This window comes from Rana temporaria, chromosome 2, assembly GCF_905171775.1.
Source record: "Rana temporaria chromosome 2, aRanTem1.1, whole genome shotgun sequence".
In the NCBI taxonomy this organism is placed as follows: domain Eukaryota; kingdom Metazoa; phylum Chordata; class Amphibia; order Anura; family Ranidae; genus Rana; species Rana temporaria.
The window spans coordinates 75,434,383-75,451,739 of record NC_053490.1 but is presented as its reverse complement, the minus strand read 5'-3'; the positions used below and the strand labels follow the sequence as shown (position 1 = coordinate 75,451,739).

At 42.4% G+C, this 17,357-nt stretch overlaps 1 protein-coding gene across 1 annotated transcript in view; it reads right to left on the bottom strand.

Annotated features, from left to right (window-relative positions):
- Positions 1–2,477: 2,477 nt before the first annotated feature.
- Positions 2,478–17,357, bottom strand: part of LOC120929150 (coiled-coil domain-containing protein 169-like) — a 76,419-nt gene continuing 61,539 nt past the window's right edge. Inside the window, exons 7-8 of the mRNA XM_040340399.1 lie at positions 10,745–10,821; positions 2,478–4,489 (exon numbers count right to left, since the gene is read on the bottom strand). Of these exons, the coding sequence (XP_040196333.1) occupies positions 4,387–4,489; positions 10,745–10,821 (180 nt within the window). The 3' untranslated portion in view covers positions 2,478–4,386. The remainder of the gene's footprint in view (positions 4,490–10,744; positions 10,822–17,357) is intronic.

Here is a 17,357-nt window from a genome sequence, read left to right as displayed (position 1 = left end):
AATGGCGGTGATCTGCGATTTTTATCGTGACTGCGACATTATGGCGGACGCATCGGACACTTGACGCTATTTTGGGACCATTGTCATTTATACAGCGACCAGTGCTATAAAAATGCACTGATTACTGTGTAAATGACACTGGCAGGGAAGGGGTTAACCACTAGGGGGCGAGGAAGGGGTTAAGTGTGTCCTAGGGAGTGATTCTAACTGTGGGGGGGATGGGCTACAAGTGACACGACACTGATCACTGCTCCCGATGACAGGCAGCAGACGATCAGTGTCCTGTCACAAGGAAGAACAGGGAAATGCCTTGTTTGCACAGGCATCCCCCTGTTCTGCAGCTCCGTGACACAATTGCGGGCACCCGGCGGAAACCGAGTCCGCGGGACCCGCGGTCACACTCACGCACGCGCGCCCGCAATCACGCAATTTAAAGGGGACGTACAGGTACGTCCATATGCGCAGCCGTGCCATCCTGCCGACGTAAATAGTCGTGCAGTGTAGAATTATTATAAAAAAAAACAGTGGTATACAAAGATAGTTTACATTTAATTACTGCAAAAGACCAGATCTGTACATTTGCATAACAGATAAGCAATATCGCTAAAGTATATGTAAGCCCTCAGCTTGTAAAACAACGTTTGAAATAGAAATTAAAGGCAAAACATATATATATATATTTATAAATACCTTTTTTTAATAGGTGATCACATAACCTCTGCTCTCAGCTGCAGAAGGGGCTTATAGAGCTGGGGGTGGAGAAACCACAGCACACTGATTTTTCCTGTGAATGGCTGTGCAGGGGGGGGGGGGGGGTCAGCACAAGTCTGATCACTGGAGGACAGGTAGGCTATTCTCCAAGCACAGCCAGAAAACTGACAATGATACATGTGCCTTCATGCCTAGCATGGTCAGTTTGAAACAGGAAGCAAGAGAAATGGCAGGATCACAATGGATACTATTTTACACAAAGGAAGAAATACAAAGAGAACGGTGTACTTTTTAACACAAGTACATGGTATAGCAGACACATATCAGGAATATGAAATGTTGAGGTAACATACACTATACTGCTGGAGTATTTAGAATCCGTTCCGTTAATTTTCCACAGTGAGCCCTCTGTGTAGGAGAAGTGGGAATTAGTGGAGGCTGTTAAATAACTTTACAGTACTAGATGTTCACTTAGAGCAGGGGTGTCAAACTGGCGGCCCTCCAGCTGTTGCAAAACTACAAGTCCCATGAGGCATTGCAAGGCTAACAGTTACAAGCATGACTCCCACAGGCAGAGGCATGATGGGACTTGTAGTTTCGGAACAGCTGGAGGGCCGCCAGTTTGACACCCCTGATTTAGAGGCTCTAGAGCAGTGATGGTGAACCTTGGCACCCCAGATGTTTTGGAACTACATTTCCCATGATGCTCATGTACGCTGCAGTGTAGGTGAGCATCATGGGAAATGTAGTTCCAAAACATCTGGGGTGCCAAGGTTCACCATCACTGCTCTAGAGCAGTGGTCTCAAAGTACCGGCCCGCGGGCCATTTGCGACCCGCGGAACAGTTATGAATGGCCTGCAGGCAGGGTGGAAGTGGGGGGAGCAAAAAAAAAACATATTTTTTTTGTGAGCTGGCGCCATCTGGTGGTGAGCCGTTGGTATTACAAGTTATTACCACCAGATGTGAGCTGGCGCCATCTGGTGGTGGCCGTTGGTATTACAAGTTAAGCATTACAAGTTAAACAGCAATTCTAATGTCATTTTACACTATTTTCACTGCCATATTCTTCCCTCTAATTAGAACCCCCAAACATTATATATATATTTTTTATCCTAACACCCTAGAGAATAAAATAGCGATCGTTGCAATACTTTCTGTTACGCCGTATTTGCGCAGCGGTCTTACAAGCGCACTTTTTTGGAAAAAAATTACACTTTTTTTAATTAAAAAATAAGACAACAGTAAAGTTATCCCCATTTTTTTTAATATTATGAAAGATAATGTTACGCCGAGTAAATTCATACCTAACATGCCACGCTTCAAAATTGTGTCCGCTTGTGGAATGCCAACAAACTTTTTTACCCTTTAAAATCTTCATAGGCGACGTTTAAAAAAATCTACAGGTTGCATGTTTTAAGTTACAGAGGAGCTAGAATTATTGCTCTCACTCTACCAATCGTGGCGATACCTCACATGTGTGGTTTGAACACCGTTTACATATGCGGGCGCTGCTCACGTATGTGTTCGCTTCTGCGCGCAAGCTCGTCGGGACGGGGTGCGTTTTCTGGCTCCTAACTTTTTTAGCTGGCTCCTAGATTCCAAGCAAATTTGTCAAACCCTGACTTACACCAGTGCTGGTGGTAATAATGCGCTCGCTGACACCAGTGCTGGGGGTTAATAATGTGTTCGCTGACACCAGTGCTGGGGGTTAATAATGTGTTCGCTGACACCAGTACTGTTGTTTTTGAAGTTTGAAAGTTTGCATGCGGCCCCCCATGGCATATGAAAACTTGTCTTGTGGCCCTCAGGTAATTTGAGATTGAGACCCCTGCTCTAGAGGCTCTAGTTCATACTTTATTGATGTGCTAGCAGTGGATGCACAGAACGACCTTGGGTAGTGATTCATAACCGCCCGAGGTTGGTTGGGGCATGAATGACTGATTCAGAACGACAGTGTGTAATCATTGGCACAGGTACATTAATTCCACTTTAGCAATATGTAATCTCCACCATTTAAAAAAATGGATCTCCAGGAGCCATTAGCCATGACGTGCTAGTGTGCACCAAATATTAGCACATGGTGGCAGACTACCAGTGACTTATGCACAGCATTGGACATTATACTTGCCTATATCGAATTAACAACTGTTTGATCTTTCAGTAACAGTTATTCTAGTGTCCATATAGTTATTCAGAGTCTTATGGAGCCAGCAGATTTGTAATCTGTGTATAATTTACAATCTTTTTAACCAGCAAGGTCAGTGGCACTCCAATAATTCACTGCTATGTTCCTTGATTGTGCTGCCTAAGTGACATGGGCCAGGCACATGTAGGCAGGTGCAGTCACCTTTCTCCACTGCATGTGGCAATGAACCGCAGCGGAATTGCAGAGGGACATTAAGTCAGGAGGAACATGCTTCCTCTATGGTTTCCTGGGTCACTGGGGAAGCTATCCAGATGGATGCTGCTGCCCCAAGTGACTCTGGAGGCCATCTTGGGTCAGACAGAGTCTATTTATGGTTCTGGCTCCCGAGCTTACTACGCATTTTGCATGTGGGTAGTGTAGGGTCAGGTCACCCATCTGTCAGGAACAGTCATAGTGGTAAGGAGAGGCTCCAGATGAGTAGGGAAAAAGCAAGGACACACCAACCCTCCCTGTATGGGCACAGACCAGCCAGGCTGCATTCCATCCCTTGAGACAGGCGCTGTCAGTGCATCCGAGACCTGCTGCTACACTGTTTCCTGCTACATACATTGAGTGTGCATGGTCAAGTTGACTTTATGCCGAGGCAGTTGTACTAATTTAAACTACATTTACAATACAGTTCTGTTACTGAATCTGGACAGAGTGTTTACTGCAGCCACACCATGCTGCACCTCCTCACACACAGATCCACGCACTGATGTTTGCTTGTGTTCAGATCAAAATGAGGTCCATCATATACACAGATCACCCATCCATTCCAAAGGAAGAACAAGACCTGTGCTTCAGTGCTTAATCCCTTGGTAATGATTGCCTGCTAAAGGGAGGGGAAGCAGTGCTTAATCCCTTGGTAATAATTGCCTGCTAAAAGGAGGGGAAGCAGTGCTTAATCCCTTGGTAATAATTGCCTGCTAAAAGAAGGGGAAGCAGTGCTTAATCCCTTGGTAATAATTGCCTGCTAAAAGAAGGGGAAGCAGTGCTTAATCCCTTGGTAATGATTGCCTGCTAAAAGGAGGGGAAGCAGTGCTTAATCCCTTGGTAATAATTGCCTGCTAAAAGAAGGGGAAGCAGTGCTTAATCCCTTGGTAATGATTGCCTGCTAAAGGGAGGGGAAGCAGTGCTTAATCCCTTGCTAATGATTGCCTGCTAAAAGAAGGGGAAGCAGTGCTTAATCCCTTGGTAATGATTGCCTGCTAAAAGGAGGGGAAGCAGTGCCAAACTGAGGAAGTACAATAACCTTTGTGAGTACCGGGTTCTTTACAGGATGGGCCTTTGGTAGCAGTTGTCCATACATGGTTCTTGGCAAGGCCAGATAACATGCCCTGGATAAGGATATAACAGCACATTTGCTATGTCTTCTTAGTGCTTCATAAATTCTGAAAGTTCTTCTCGGATAGAAAGAAACAATGGGCCTCTTGGTTTAAACTATATGAAGAAATCTGTTCTCATTGCCTCCAAAAACTCCTTAGCTTCACCGTTCTAGGTTTGTTTTGGAAGAAACTTTTACAGTCTTTTTAATTGGCTTTTTCTTTTTTTCTGACATTCTTTGGTTCACAGATGCATTATACATTACTCTGGAAAAAAAGAAATAAAACATTACTATGCATACATTAGAAAAAATACATTAAATCTCGTTAATGGAGGAAAGCTTTATGTAACTGTGGCCATTTGAAAAATGACAGCTGCGTGCCACAGAGACATTATAAGATGAGACCAGAATAATACAAGTTTTAGATAATCATTTTGCTTTTGTAATATAAAAAACATACACATAGAAAACAGCTGGTTGAGAATTATTCTACTTAAAAACAATTTGCTTCACAAATAATACATGTGGGATAATCCCTCTCCTTAAAGCGGAGTTCCGGCCACAATTTCACTTTTTAAATATAAATACCCCTGTAATACACAAGCTTAATGTAGTCTAGTAAAGTTAGTCTGTAAACTAAGGTCCGTTTTGTTAGGTTGTTACAGCATTTAGACACTTTATAAAATAGAAATTGACTGGGGCCATCTTAAGTGTGGGCATCATGAAGCCAGACTGTATGACTTCCTGGATTTCAGCCTTGCAGATCTCGCACATGCTCAGTGCTGCACAAGCAGTGTCAGATCAGGTTTCAGCACCTGTGCTGTCCAAGTCACATGATTCTTTGAGACTGGGGAGTGCACAGACTCCTGGAAAGTTACACCCACTACATTCCCAGGAGTCTGTGCGGTGTAGGTTAGGAAGCTTAAGCACTTAGGTGCAGGAAGTGGGAAGATTATCTATTCTGCCTAGCAACAACACTTTGAAGGCATCTAAAAAAAAACGTTTTTTTCGTAAAGGACTAATGACATTTTTTTTAAAACTACTGATGTAATGTTATATTTATGGGTGGAACTCCACTTTAAAGTGTATTCTTACTATGCTGTGGCCTAATGCTGTGTACACACGAACGGATTTTCCGCTGAAAAAAAAATCGGATGTTTTTCCCGACGGAATTCTGCTCATGCTTGGCTTGCATACACACGGTTACACCAATATCCGACCGTCAGGAACGCGGTGACGTACAACACTACGACGAACCCAGAAAAATTAAGTTCAATGCTTCCGAGCATGCGTTGAATTGTTTTCGAGCATGCATGTCTTTTTTCCGATCGGAATTCCATACAGACGAACGGATTTTCCAATAGGATTTTTTTCCGTCTAAAAAATAGAGAACATCTTCTCTCTTAGTCTGTTGGAATTTCCGACGAAAAAAGTCTGATGGGGTATACACATCGGAAATTCCGACTGTGTGTAAAGGGGATTAGGAGTTCCCTTCACTGGAGCTATTAGGCAAAGCCCAACCCCTGGAAAACAACCCACACTATAATCCTTCCTCCACCAAGTGATTTGGAGGGGTGGCTCTAAACCTTTGGCAATATAGTATGGATGAGCGAGTTTAGGGTGGTGGAACTTGACTGGCCTGCACAGAGACCCGACCTCAACCCAATAGAACACCTTTGGGATGAATTAGAGTGGAGACTGTGGTCAGGCAACATCAGTGCCTGACCTCACAAATGCGCTTCTGGAAGAATGGTCAAACATTCTCATAGACATACTTCTAAACCTTGTGGACGGCCTTTCCAGAAGAGTTGAAGCTGTTATAGCTGCAAAGGGTGGGCCAATATTGAACCCTACGGACTAAGACTGGGGTGTCATTAAAGTTGATATGTGTGTAAAGGCATGTCCCAATACTTTTGGTAATATAGTGTAGCTTTCTGACTGACCCAGCACGCAGGCTCCTATACATGGAACACTGGAATAGAGACCTAAACATTTCTTGGGAACTCCCAGAATGGCATAAAACAATTAATAACCTTTCTAAAATATTGATTACCACAGCCTAAGCCCAGGTACACACCGATGCGGGTTAGAAATTGTGTGAGTTTAACCAGCAATGCAGTCCGACTTCGGGGGTGATTTGACAGATATCTGTGCGGGTTCATGCACAGATGTTTATTCAAGTCGCCCCTGAAGTCGCCAAAAAGTAGTACAGGAACTCATTTTGGGAATCGATGCGGCACGGCAAAGTCGGCGTTGCAACAGTCCGGACAGTGCCATTGCCGGCAATAGCTGCAGAATCGGCCCAATGTGAACGTGGAATCTACTTATAAGACACCATTAGGATGGTATATGGGTCCATCGAGGATTGTCAAGATGAATTTGCAAGCCCCCTCCTGTTGTTTTAGATACTGTGGCCAGGTAGGTACAATGGCACATATTTGGTGGCGGTATCCCAAGGTGACCAAGTTTTGGATCACCTGTCACTCACAGCAGGGGGGAAAATAGGGTTTTTTCCTTTTGTCTGTTTTATACCACTGAAAAAAAGAGAAGAGGATTGCTCAGAGCTGGACTAACTCTCTGTGGCAAGACTGGGCACAGATGATCTGAAATCCTATACTATACATTTTGCCAGCCAAAAAAATAAAAATAAATTGGGTTTACATACACTTTAAGGATAAGATGACTTGCAACAACCAGGCTCAATTCAATAAGACATGGCAAACCTGGATACAATATTTGTCTACGGATAATTGAGGTCTAGGATGACGCTACCTTGACTGCCCTCTACGCTCCTTCCCACCCCCCTCTTTTCACTTCCTTTTCTTTCTGGTTCAGTTCCTGTATCGACCAGTTTTTGAGACCCCTAGTTATATGGTTCATGATCACTAGATGACGCTTAAATATACTACACAGTGCCCGTCTTTTATGATGATTCAGTTTTAGTCTTACCCGGATGAGAAACCCGAACTGTTTGTGAATTCTCGTCATCATATTACCTAATGTCGCGTACACACGATCGGAAATTCCGACAAGAAAACCGTGAATTTTTTTTCCGACGGAATGTTGGCTCAAACTTGTGTTGCATACACACGGTCACATGAAATTCCGACCGTCAAGAACGCAGTGACGTACAACACTACAACAAGCCGAGAAAAATTAAGTTCAATGATTTCGAGCATGCGTCGAATTGATTCCGAGCATGTGTGTTTTTTTCGCGTCGGAATTGCATACAGACGATAAGAACTTTTCTTCTTGGAAAAATAGAGAACCAGCTCTTAAATTTTTGCTGTCGGAAATTCCAACAGAAAAAGTCAGAGCATACACATAGGTAGATTCACAAAGAGTTAGGCCGGCTTATCAGTAGATAAGCCGACCTAACTCTGAATCTACGCCGGCGTTTGTTTAAGTGTATTCTCAAACAGAGATACACTTAAAGCGGGGGTTCACCCTTAGAGGGCACTTTTCCCCCTTAGATTCCTGCTCGGCTATTTATTTTAAAATATGTGCAGTACTTACCCGTTTACGAGACGCATCCTCTCCGTCGCTTCCGGGTATGGGCTTCGGGAATGGGCGTTCCTTCTTGATTGACAGGTTTCCGAGAGGCTTCCGACGGTCGCATCCATCGCGTCACGATTTTCCGAAAGAAGCCGAACGTCGGTGCGCAGGCGCAGTATAGAGCCGCACCGACGTTCGGCTTCTTTCGGCTACGAGTGACGCGATGGATGCGACCGTCGGAAGCCTCTCGGAAGAATGTCAATCAAGAAGGAACGCCCGCTCCCGAAGACCCATACCCGGAAGCGACGGAAGAAGATGCAGCTCGAAAACGGGTAAGTACTGCACATATTTTAATATAAATAGCCGATTCCCCTAGACCGAACGAGCAGGAAGCTAAGGGGAGATTTTTTTTTTTTTTTTAAATGGGTGAACTCCCGCTTTAAACAAAGCTAAGATAGGCCGGCTTGCGCCGTTCTATCTTAGCTTGCAATGTTTCTGTTGTCCGCTAGATGGCGCTTCCATTGCGGCCGGTGTAGATTATGTAAATGAGGGAATACGCCGATTCACGAACGTACGCAAGGCCTACACCGTCGCATTACGTCGTTTCCGTAAGGGATAGGCCGCCTAAAGTTATTCCACCTATGAGGTGGAATAAGAATGTTAAGTATGGCCGCCGTTCCCGCCGCGAGGTTCACATTTTTTACGTCGTTTGCGCAAGTCGTCCGCGAATCGGGATTTACGTAGTTTACGTACACGTCGAAATCAATAGGCCCGTACGGCCTACTTAGCCGCAATGCGCACTGGGAAATGTAGTCGCCCGGCGCATGCGCAGTGTCAAAAAACGTGAGGTCAAGCCTCATTTCCATACAACACGCCCCCCTCCAAGTCATTTGAATTAGGCGCCCTTACGCCCGCTCTTTTTAGGCTACACCACTGTAGATTAGCAGGTAAGTGGTTTGTGAATCACTACTAGCCTAACTAATTTACGGCGGTGTAGCCTAAAAAGGCTAGGCTAGGCCGCCCTAAAGTTAGGCCATTGTATGTGAAAATACCTAACATAATTTTCGACCAAAAAGCTCACATCAAACTTTTCTTGTCGGAATTTCCGATCGTGTGTACGCGGCATAAGGATATCCCTCACCAACAGTCATATCGATGTGAAATTTGACCTTGTTTCCTCTTTCTTTATGTGATTAATTACCGGTATGCTGATTGTTCACATAGCTGTTATCGCTTTGTACTTTCTTTGTACTATGACAAGAAAACCAATAAACAGCATACGATCAAATAGACAGGAACTTCTACTTTCCCTTTTATAAGGTGAACTAATCGCCAGATTTACAACATAGCTTATTATGAATATTATCAGCCACTAAACATACAATAATATACTGTGATTCCTAAGCACCTTTCCCTCTCCTAGTCCATCTCGGCTCACTTCTACGGTCCCCTGCTCGTAAATCCTCTCAATCATTCCTGAGCTGACATTCTGCACAGGGGCTTTACTTTTCAATAGTAGATTAAGCTACAACAGACCTGCAATAAAACTAGCTTTTAATAGACCATTTAAACTCCTTAGCTGTACTATATCCCTGTTCACATGAAAGAAAAAAATCTTGAATTGAAATCTCTCCATGCAGAAAGGAATAATGTCCACCTGAGAACTTTATACATGATAGCATCTGGATCCTGTGCTTGAGAATACATCAAAATCAGAACTATATAAAATCAGTCTGTATTTTTGGATAATTTTAGAATTTTTATATCTATCTATAAATATAAATCGGCATCACAAAATTTTTACTTTGTGGCATCAGGGCTTATTTTAGCTCCTTTAGCTTGGGTATCGTGATGGCATTCATTTCTCTAAATTCTAGGCAGTGAAAATTAGGTTGGTCCATTACTCCCATCAATTAATGAGCTCTGGAAGATTTTCTAAATGATTAGCATTTGGTGGCTCTCAAAGGACCCCGATAACCACAAAGGTATACAACTGGCCAGGAAGTCTCCATATGACTAGCACCAAATGTACCTGGTTTATGTAATGAATACCTTGGTTTGAGAGCTAAGCTAATTTTTTTCATAAATGTTGACTTGATATACAAGTGATGTCTTGATATACAAGTAGCGTCAAGTCACAACTGAGTACAAAAGAGAACAGAGGAGCCTCAGAAACTCACATGGTTGATGATTAAAACGGGCACATCTAAGTATGCCGGCATCCAGGGTAAAGCTGTCCACATAGACCATCCTCCTCACCACCACTGACGTCATCCCTCCCACACTGTGCTCCACGAGCAGTTCAAGCCTCGCTTTCAGATCGCTCTACTGCGTGGTAGTCTTCCTGGTCACAAATTGCAGACCGACAGCGGTGAGAGCCAGCAGTGCAGGGGATGATCTGTGGACAACTTTACCCCGGATGCCTGCATACCTAGATGTGCCTCTTTTACTCATCAACCATGCGATTTGCTAAATGTTGAACCTTCATTAAATGTAACCATATTGCAACACTAAGGCCCCGTACACATGGTCGGTTTGGTCCGATGAGAATAACCTTTTTATATGGACAATAGACTGAGGGACTTATAAATAAATGGTTGTGAAACAAATCATTTGAGTTTCTATTATTTCTTATGGGAAAATTTGCTTTGACATACAAGTGCTTTGGATTACAAGCATGTTTCCAGAACGAATTATGGTTGCAATCCAAGGTTTTACTGTAGTCTCACTGTCAGGCCGGACCTACTGTATTAATACTCTGCTCATGTGTAGGCAAACACATCATTCACAGCTTATGATCCACTTTGATATTGAGCAAATGTAGCACTTCCCCCCTAGGAGTGACTGAAGTTAGGGTTCCCCACTGCTTCACCGCTTTGGCCATACTTCCCTTTTTACTGCCACTCTATGTGATGGGGGGGGGGGGGGACGACAAAGATTTACTGCCTTTATGTCACTCTCATGTTTATAAATGACCCATTCCTTTAATGGGACCTGTGGTGAAAAGAAAGAAGAACCGACTTACTTATTGCCTGGATTTCCCCTGGTGACATGTACTGCATCAGCTGGCTGTTTCTTAACAGCATCCTGTATGACCGAGGTCTGCAATTAAAATTGAATCTGTAAGATTACTGCAAGCCCCGAAGATGACAGACAGATCGCTCAGTTCAAATCTTCATGTCACAGTAAATATTCAGAATATTAAACATAAATATTCAGAAACAATGTATCACCTAGTGAGACTTTTAGCAAGTATTCTAGAGGAAAGAGAAAAGACATTTTCTGATGTGTTCATGAATCCAGCCTCTGGCTGAGTTAAACCTCTAATGATTTAGGATCAAAGGATGAAATGGGATTCCAGATTTGATGTAAGTGTATTATCTAATGAAGCAGAAGAACGAGCGAGAACTAAGAAATAACATAAAGTTTCATAGTTCATATAGGAAAACAAGATCACATCAATACCTGGCAGCTGTAACAGTAGAAAACACATGAACCTATTAAATGTCATTCTAGAGATGTAAGTAGACGCTGATGGCAAGCTTTCTGGTGACTTGCAAGCTATCCTGCTGTTTACTACACTATGTAAAGAGCAAAGACGGCATAAATGTAGAGGTGGTACCCGGAGCTAAAACATTTCCCATGCACTTGTGTTCATGTTTCCTCCAGAGCAATCAGATAGAGAGACAGCCAAAAATCCAGGAGATGCATTTAAAGATAACACCCCAGTTAAACGTGAGCATTTGGTATTTAAATTCACACACTGGGAAGTCTAACTGCTGATTTTTTATCTTGGTGTTTATCTAATGCAGAATGGCTTCCCTGCTATTCAAAGGCCCACATTTGTCTGTATTACTGTAATGCTTAATGGCTTGTGTAGCTGTACAGGTGGTACAGAAAACATTAATCAGTCACGGCACATGCTCTAGATAACTTTTACCATTCTCAGAAGCCGGTAACAATTCTAACCTTGTTCAACATCCTTCTAAATCTACATAATAGCAAAATATGAATAGGGATAAAAAACACAGTGGCACACCGGGAAGGGAAGGGGGGGGGCGGTCCACCCCGGGTTCCACACATTGAGGAGGGTGAAGACCCGACCGTGCAGTAAAATACAGCCCCGCCTGTCACCTGTAAACTGTACCATAAAAAGTTACCTGGTTAGAGCTACAGAGGAGGTCTAGTACTAGAATTATTGTTCTCGGTCTAACAATTGCAGCGATACCTCACATGTGGGGTTTACGCTGTTTACATATGCGTTTGCTTCTGCAAGTGAGCACAGAGGGATAGGGTGCTTAAAAAAAATTCTTCCAAAAATTCTTCCAATTTAAAAAAAACAAATCCTATTTCTTTTCTTTTTCTGTGAAGCAGTTAACCGCAAACATGACACCGGCTTTGGCCAGAACAGACAAAAATATTCTGACAAGAAAACCGTGGATTTTTTCCGACTGAATTGTGGTTCAAACTTGTCTTGTATACACACGGTCACACCAAATTCCGACCGTCAAGAATGCGGTGACGTACAACACTACGACGAGCCGAGAAAAATGAAGTTCAATGCGTCTGAGTATGCGTCAAATTGATTCTGAGAATGCGTAGGATTTTTCTCCATCGGAATTGCATACAGACGATGGGAATTTCCGACAAGAACTTTTCCCGTCAGAAAATTTGAGAACCAGCTCTCAAATTTTTCTTGGCGGGAATTCCGGCAGAAAAGTCCAGTTGGAGCCTGGAATTTTCTATTAAAAGCTCATATCGGACTTTTCTTGTCAGAATTTCCGATTGTGTGTACGCGGCATAACTCCACTTTTGAAAAAAGGAAAAAAATTGCGCTAACCAATCAATGAAAAAAATAAGTGAATAAATAAGAAGGCAGCAATGGCGTGACCTAACACAAAATAATGGAAAAAGAAGAAAAATTGCGCCAACCAAATACTATAACAGTCAAGTCCTTTGTGAATCCACAAGTGAATAATCAATAAAGTCCAAAAGTGTACACTGAAAATCTTGAACAGACAACACCCGGTGCACTGATGATAAAGTGATCCGCCACCACATGGACTGAGGCTTACCAGAAATAAAACAAATAACAGCGTTATTTATTAATCCCAGCAGGATATCCAGAGAGTGTAGCCACAGGACAGGATAAAAATGGATGTGCAGCATAGATCATACAGCCATATATCCACGGAGGGATGCAACAGACTTGGCACAGACAGATCCTCTTAGGCAAATCCGGGAGCCCAGCAACATATTATGCAAAAAAAGAACTGCACATAGTGTAATACGTTCCAAAGAATATTTATTTAAAAAGTAAAATCCTACTTACAGCGATTAGTTGTAAACAGGCATATAAAAAACAAATGCCGGCCGGACAGGAGCCCTTCCTCCTCGTGAGAACGTGGTGACGTCACTGCACGCCGTTGACCCAGCCGCGTTTCGTCATAGATTGACGTTTTCAATGGGGTTGGGCTCTGCAGTGATCCACCGCTTTAAATAACCAGGCCTCGCTTTGACCGCCAGGAACCGGAAGTAACAGAAACGCCATTTTGAAAGTGGGAAACTGTATGGTAACTATATGCGAGACCAGGAATTCTCGAAGGCTGAAGACAGGGAGATATCTATCCTAACGGGACATACACATAAAACGTTTAAGAATGTGTTTATTACAAACATTTCTATATGTATATATTTAAATGTATTCTATGTAGAAAAACGAAGTCAAAAACATGTGTAAAGTGTCAGTGACAAACAAAGGCAATCCGTCCCCCTCCTGGTCGGAGATGAAACAGCATGCCAGTAAAAAATATATAAAATAATTAGATGAGCATTACCAAATGAGCATAACCAAATGCATCAGTGTTAATAACTAATGGGTTCCATAATTAGACTCAAATGTTAAGCCTTATGAGGACTATAAATTACATATTGAGTTAGTATAATTATGTGAGAAATATAAACTTGTGAAAAATGTACAAGTGTAAAACTGTAAGAATTCATAGATAATTGATAATGGAAACATATTCAAATCAACCCCCGTTTCCATATAAAAATAAATACGAATTATATTACAGTATATAAAAATAATAATGTGAAAAAATCTCGAAGTATAAAAAATATATGAAAATATAAAATTTTCATATAATAAATTAAAATTGTGGGAAAAATATGAATTTGGCCAAAAATTCCAAATTATATGGGGAGACAAAAAATAAAAATAAATTAAATAGTCCCATCCTGGTGAGATAAAAATGAGGCTAGTATAAAGGACCACAATGTACATAAAGAGCATATAGACCAATATTATACACCATAAACCCTAAAGGCATCAAGCATTATTTATGAACGCATTTACGTCGGTGTATATATTAAGACCATGGGGTGTATAGCCCCCCGTCTTAAATGCTATACACCCCATGGTCTTAATATAGACACCGATGCATCTATGCGCCTTATTCTCAGTACAAGATACGCCTGAATTTTGGCTTGATCAGACCGACGTAAGTCTCCTACGCCGTCGTATCTTGGGCGCATATTTACGATGGCCGCAAGGGGCGCTTCCATTGATTTACGCGTCGAATATGTAAATGAGCTAGATACGCCGATTCACGAACGTACTTACGCCCTTCGCAGTAATCCACGCCGTTTACGCAAGGCGTACGTCCGGCGTAAAGTTATCCCTCATAAAGCAGGGGTAAGTCATGTTAGGGCATGGACGTCGGAACAGCCGTCGGATTTTACGTCGTTTACGTAAGTCGTACGTGAATGGGGCTGGGCGTAGGTTACGTTCACGTCGTACGCATTGAGCCGTCATATCTTAGGGAGTATATGTGACGTGATTCTAAACATGCGCGCGCATGCGCCGTTCGGCCCTTCATTTACATGGGGTCACGGTTAATTTAAATGTAGCACGCCCACTACCTGCCTACTTTGAATTAGGCGGGCTTACAAGGGCCCATTTACGCTACGCCGCCGTAACTTAGGGAGCAAGTGCTTTGTGAATACTGTAGATGGCTGAGCCGTTTTTAAGCTGCAAAAAAAAACGCAGGACCAGTGCGTTCTGAAGCTCCAGCGTTAGAGCTGTAAGCCTCCTCCTTCGTTTCTGTCTCTATTCAAATTCAATGGTTCCCTATGGGAGCCCCTTGATTTGAATAGAGGTCGCACCAGAAGTTGAGGGCATGCTGCCTGGTACGGCTCAGGAGGGCGCTCGCTCGTCCCCACCCCCATTCCTGATCGGCCGGGCGGCATGCTCGGATAAGGGTCTGGTATGGATTTTGGGGGAACCCCACGCCGTTTTTTTTCCGGCGTAGGTGTTCCCCTTAAAATCCATACCAGACCGAAGGGTCTGGTATCATCCTGGGGGGGAACCTCACGCAAATTTTTTTTAATTCGCGCGGGGTTCCCCTTCAAGAATCTCCGCACACCAGTCGCCCCACAAGTCGGATCATCTTGATCCGACTTCTGGTGCGACCTCTATTCAAATCAATGGGCTCCCATAGGGAACCATTGATTTTGAATAGAAACAGAAAAACGCGGCTTGAATTCAATGCAAAACGCGGGAAAAATCGCGGTAAAAACGCTGCTTTTTTTCCTGGAGTCTGTACTAGCTTTACAGCCCGTTTTTTAAAACGTCCATGGAAATGAAGCCTTATAGAAAATTAAAGTGGTTGCATATTGATGAAAAGATGATTTTTAATAACATTCAATTACAATATGACATGTATCGCAATTGTACACGCTATATTTTTTCTTTATTTGCTATTTTTTCCCCATGAAAGTGGAGTTACCCTTTAAGTAAAGATCATATTCATAGTAATGGCTGTTTTAATCTCCTCTTACTTTGTTGAATGCTGGTGCTACCCTGTCCTAACTTCTTAATTTTCATGTCCTGAAATTGTTCCTAATTTCAGGACAATAGGCAGAGCCATGCAAATCATTGCTTTTGCACTTCATCTGTCAGTTGCACATCCAGAATAAGTGGTCTAGAGCCTATACTTATAGAGCCATTTATTCCAAACTGCATACAGTTGCTTAAAAAAAAAAACTGTAAAAAAAGATCAGGCACCCGCTGAAGATCAACAATTACTATATGAAGACCAGAAATGAATACCAGTCTTGTAGATCATAGCTGCTACAGTTATTCTACAGTTAACTACTTCAGGCTTCTCAGCCATCAGGGAGTGCAGTGTATGAATATCAGTGTATGGAAATATAGCCTAATAATATATTAAAAAAAAAAAAAAAAAAAAAAAAAATAATATATATATATTGGCTGATAGGGCCTAAGGCATACAGTATACATAAAAAATTGTAAAACAAAAAGCGCCTGTTTTATAGCTATTTATGCACACTCAGAATGGTACAGCTAATAGTATAAAAGCTTAGGAGATACGTATGTGATGTGATGTGGGGTCCACATTAACCACTTTGCTGTTTTTTTTTTTTTTTTTTGCGCTCTAAACAAAAATAGAGCGAAAATTTTGAAAGAATGCAATATTTTTTACTTTTTGCTATAATAAATATCCCCAAAAAAATGTCTTTCCTCAGTTTAGGCTGATAAGTATTCTTCTACATATTTTTGGCAAAAAAAAAAAAAATCGCAATAAGCGTAATTGATTGGTTTGCGCAATAGTTATAGCGTCTACAAAATAAGGGGTAGTTTTATGGCATTTTTATTATTATTATTATTTTTTTTTACTAGTAATGGCGGCGATCAGTGATTTTTATCGTGACTGCGACATTATGGCGGACACATCGGAAACTTTTGACACATTCTTGGGACCATTGTCATTACAGCAATCAGTGCTATAAAAATGCACTGATTACTGTGAAAAATAGGATTTTTGTACTCACCGTAAAATAAATTTCTCTGCGTTCATAGACGGACACAGCACCCACCCCTCCTTTGTTTGTACTGCTTGTTACGAACTGAGGCTGCTAGAAAGACTGGGGAAATGTTTACATAAGCATTTCCCCCTTCTTCCTCACCGTAAAACAATCGCAGGTATGCCCGCGGACATCGAGTCCGCGGGAACCGCGGTCGGAGTCACGAAGCTGGAGGCGGGCACGCTCGTCCACAATGCCGCTTCTTAAAGGGGACGTATATATACGTCCTGAGCGAGGTGGGGTTCACCGCTCCAGGGAAATCTCAAGTGCAATTGTGGATAAGTCCAGGTGGGTGTGGGTGCTGGTATCTCCACAGCACTAGTAAAATTAGACGTTAGTCTAAACAAGGACAAGTGGCCACCACAGCCATACACACCGTTTTACATACACCTTGCTCCGATGAAGATCTGTTAGGATCGAAACATGTAAGCATTACGCTTATCAGCGATGAAGCAGGACTGACCATCATTTCAGCCACCCGATTATATCTTTACTGGGGGCCCTTTCTCCCAACTTGAGAATTTATTTCTACTGCAGCATACATCACTGCATGGACATTACCTTGAGATATACAGTAAGTATTTGAAACTGCATGCTGACTTCTTGCCTTATTGCCTATCTACACTGCCATCTACTGGCATTCAAAGACATTACAAAGGCATCTATTCACCCTGGAACTCAACCCTCAGTTTTTTTGTATGCAGAGGACCTGAATTGAAGGCACACTTCCTATCCTACTGCTGGAGGAA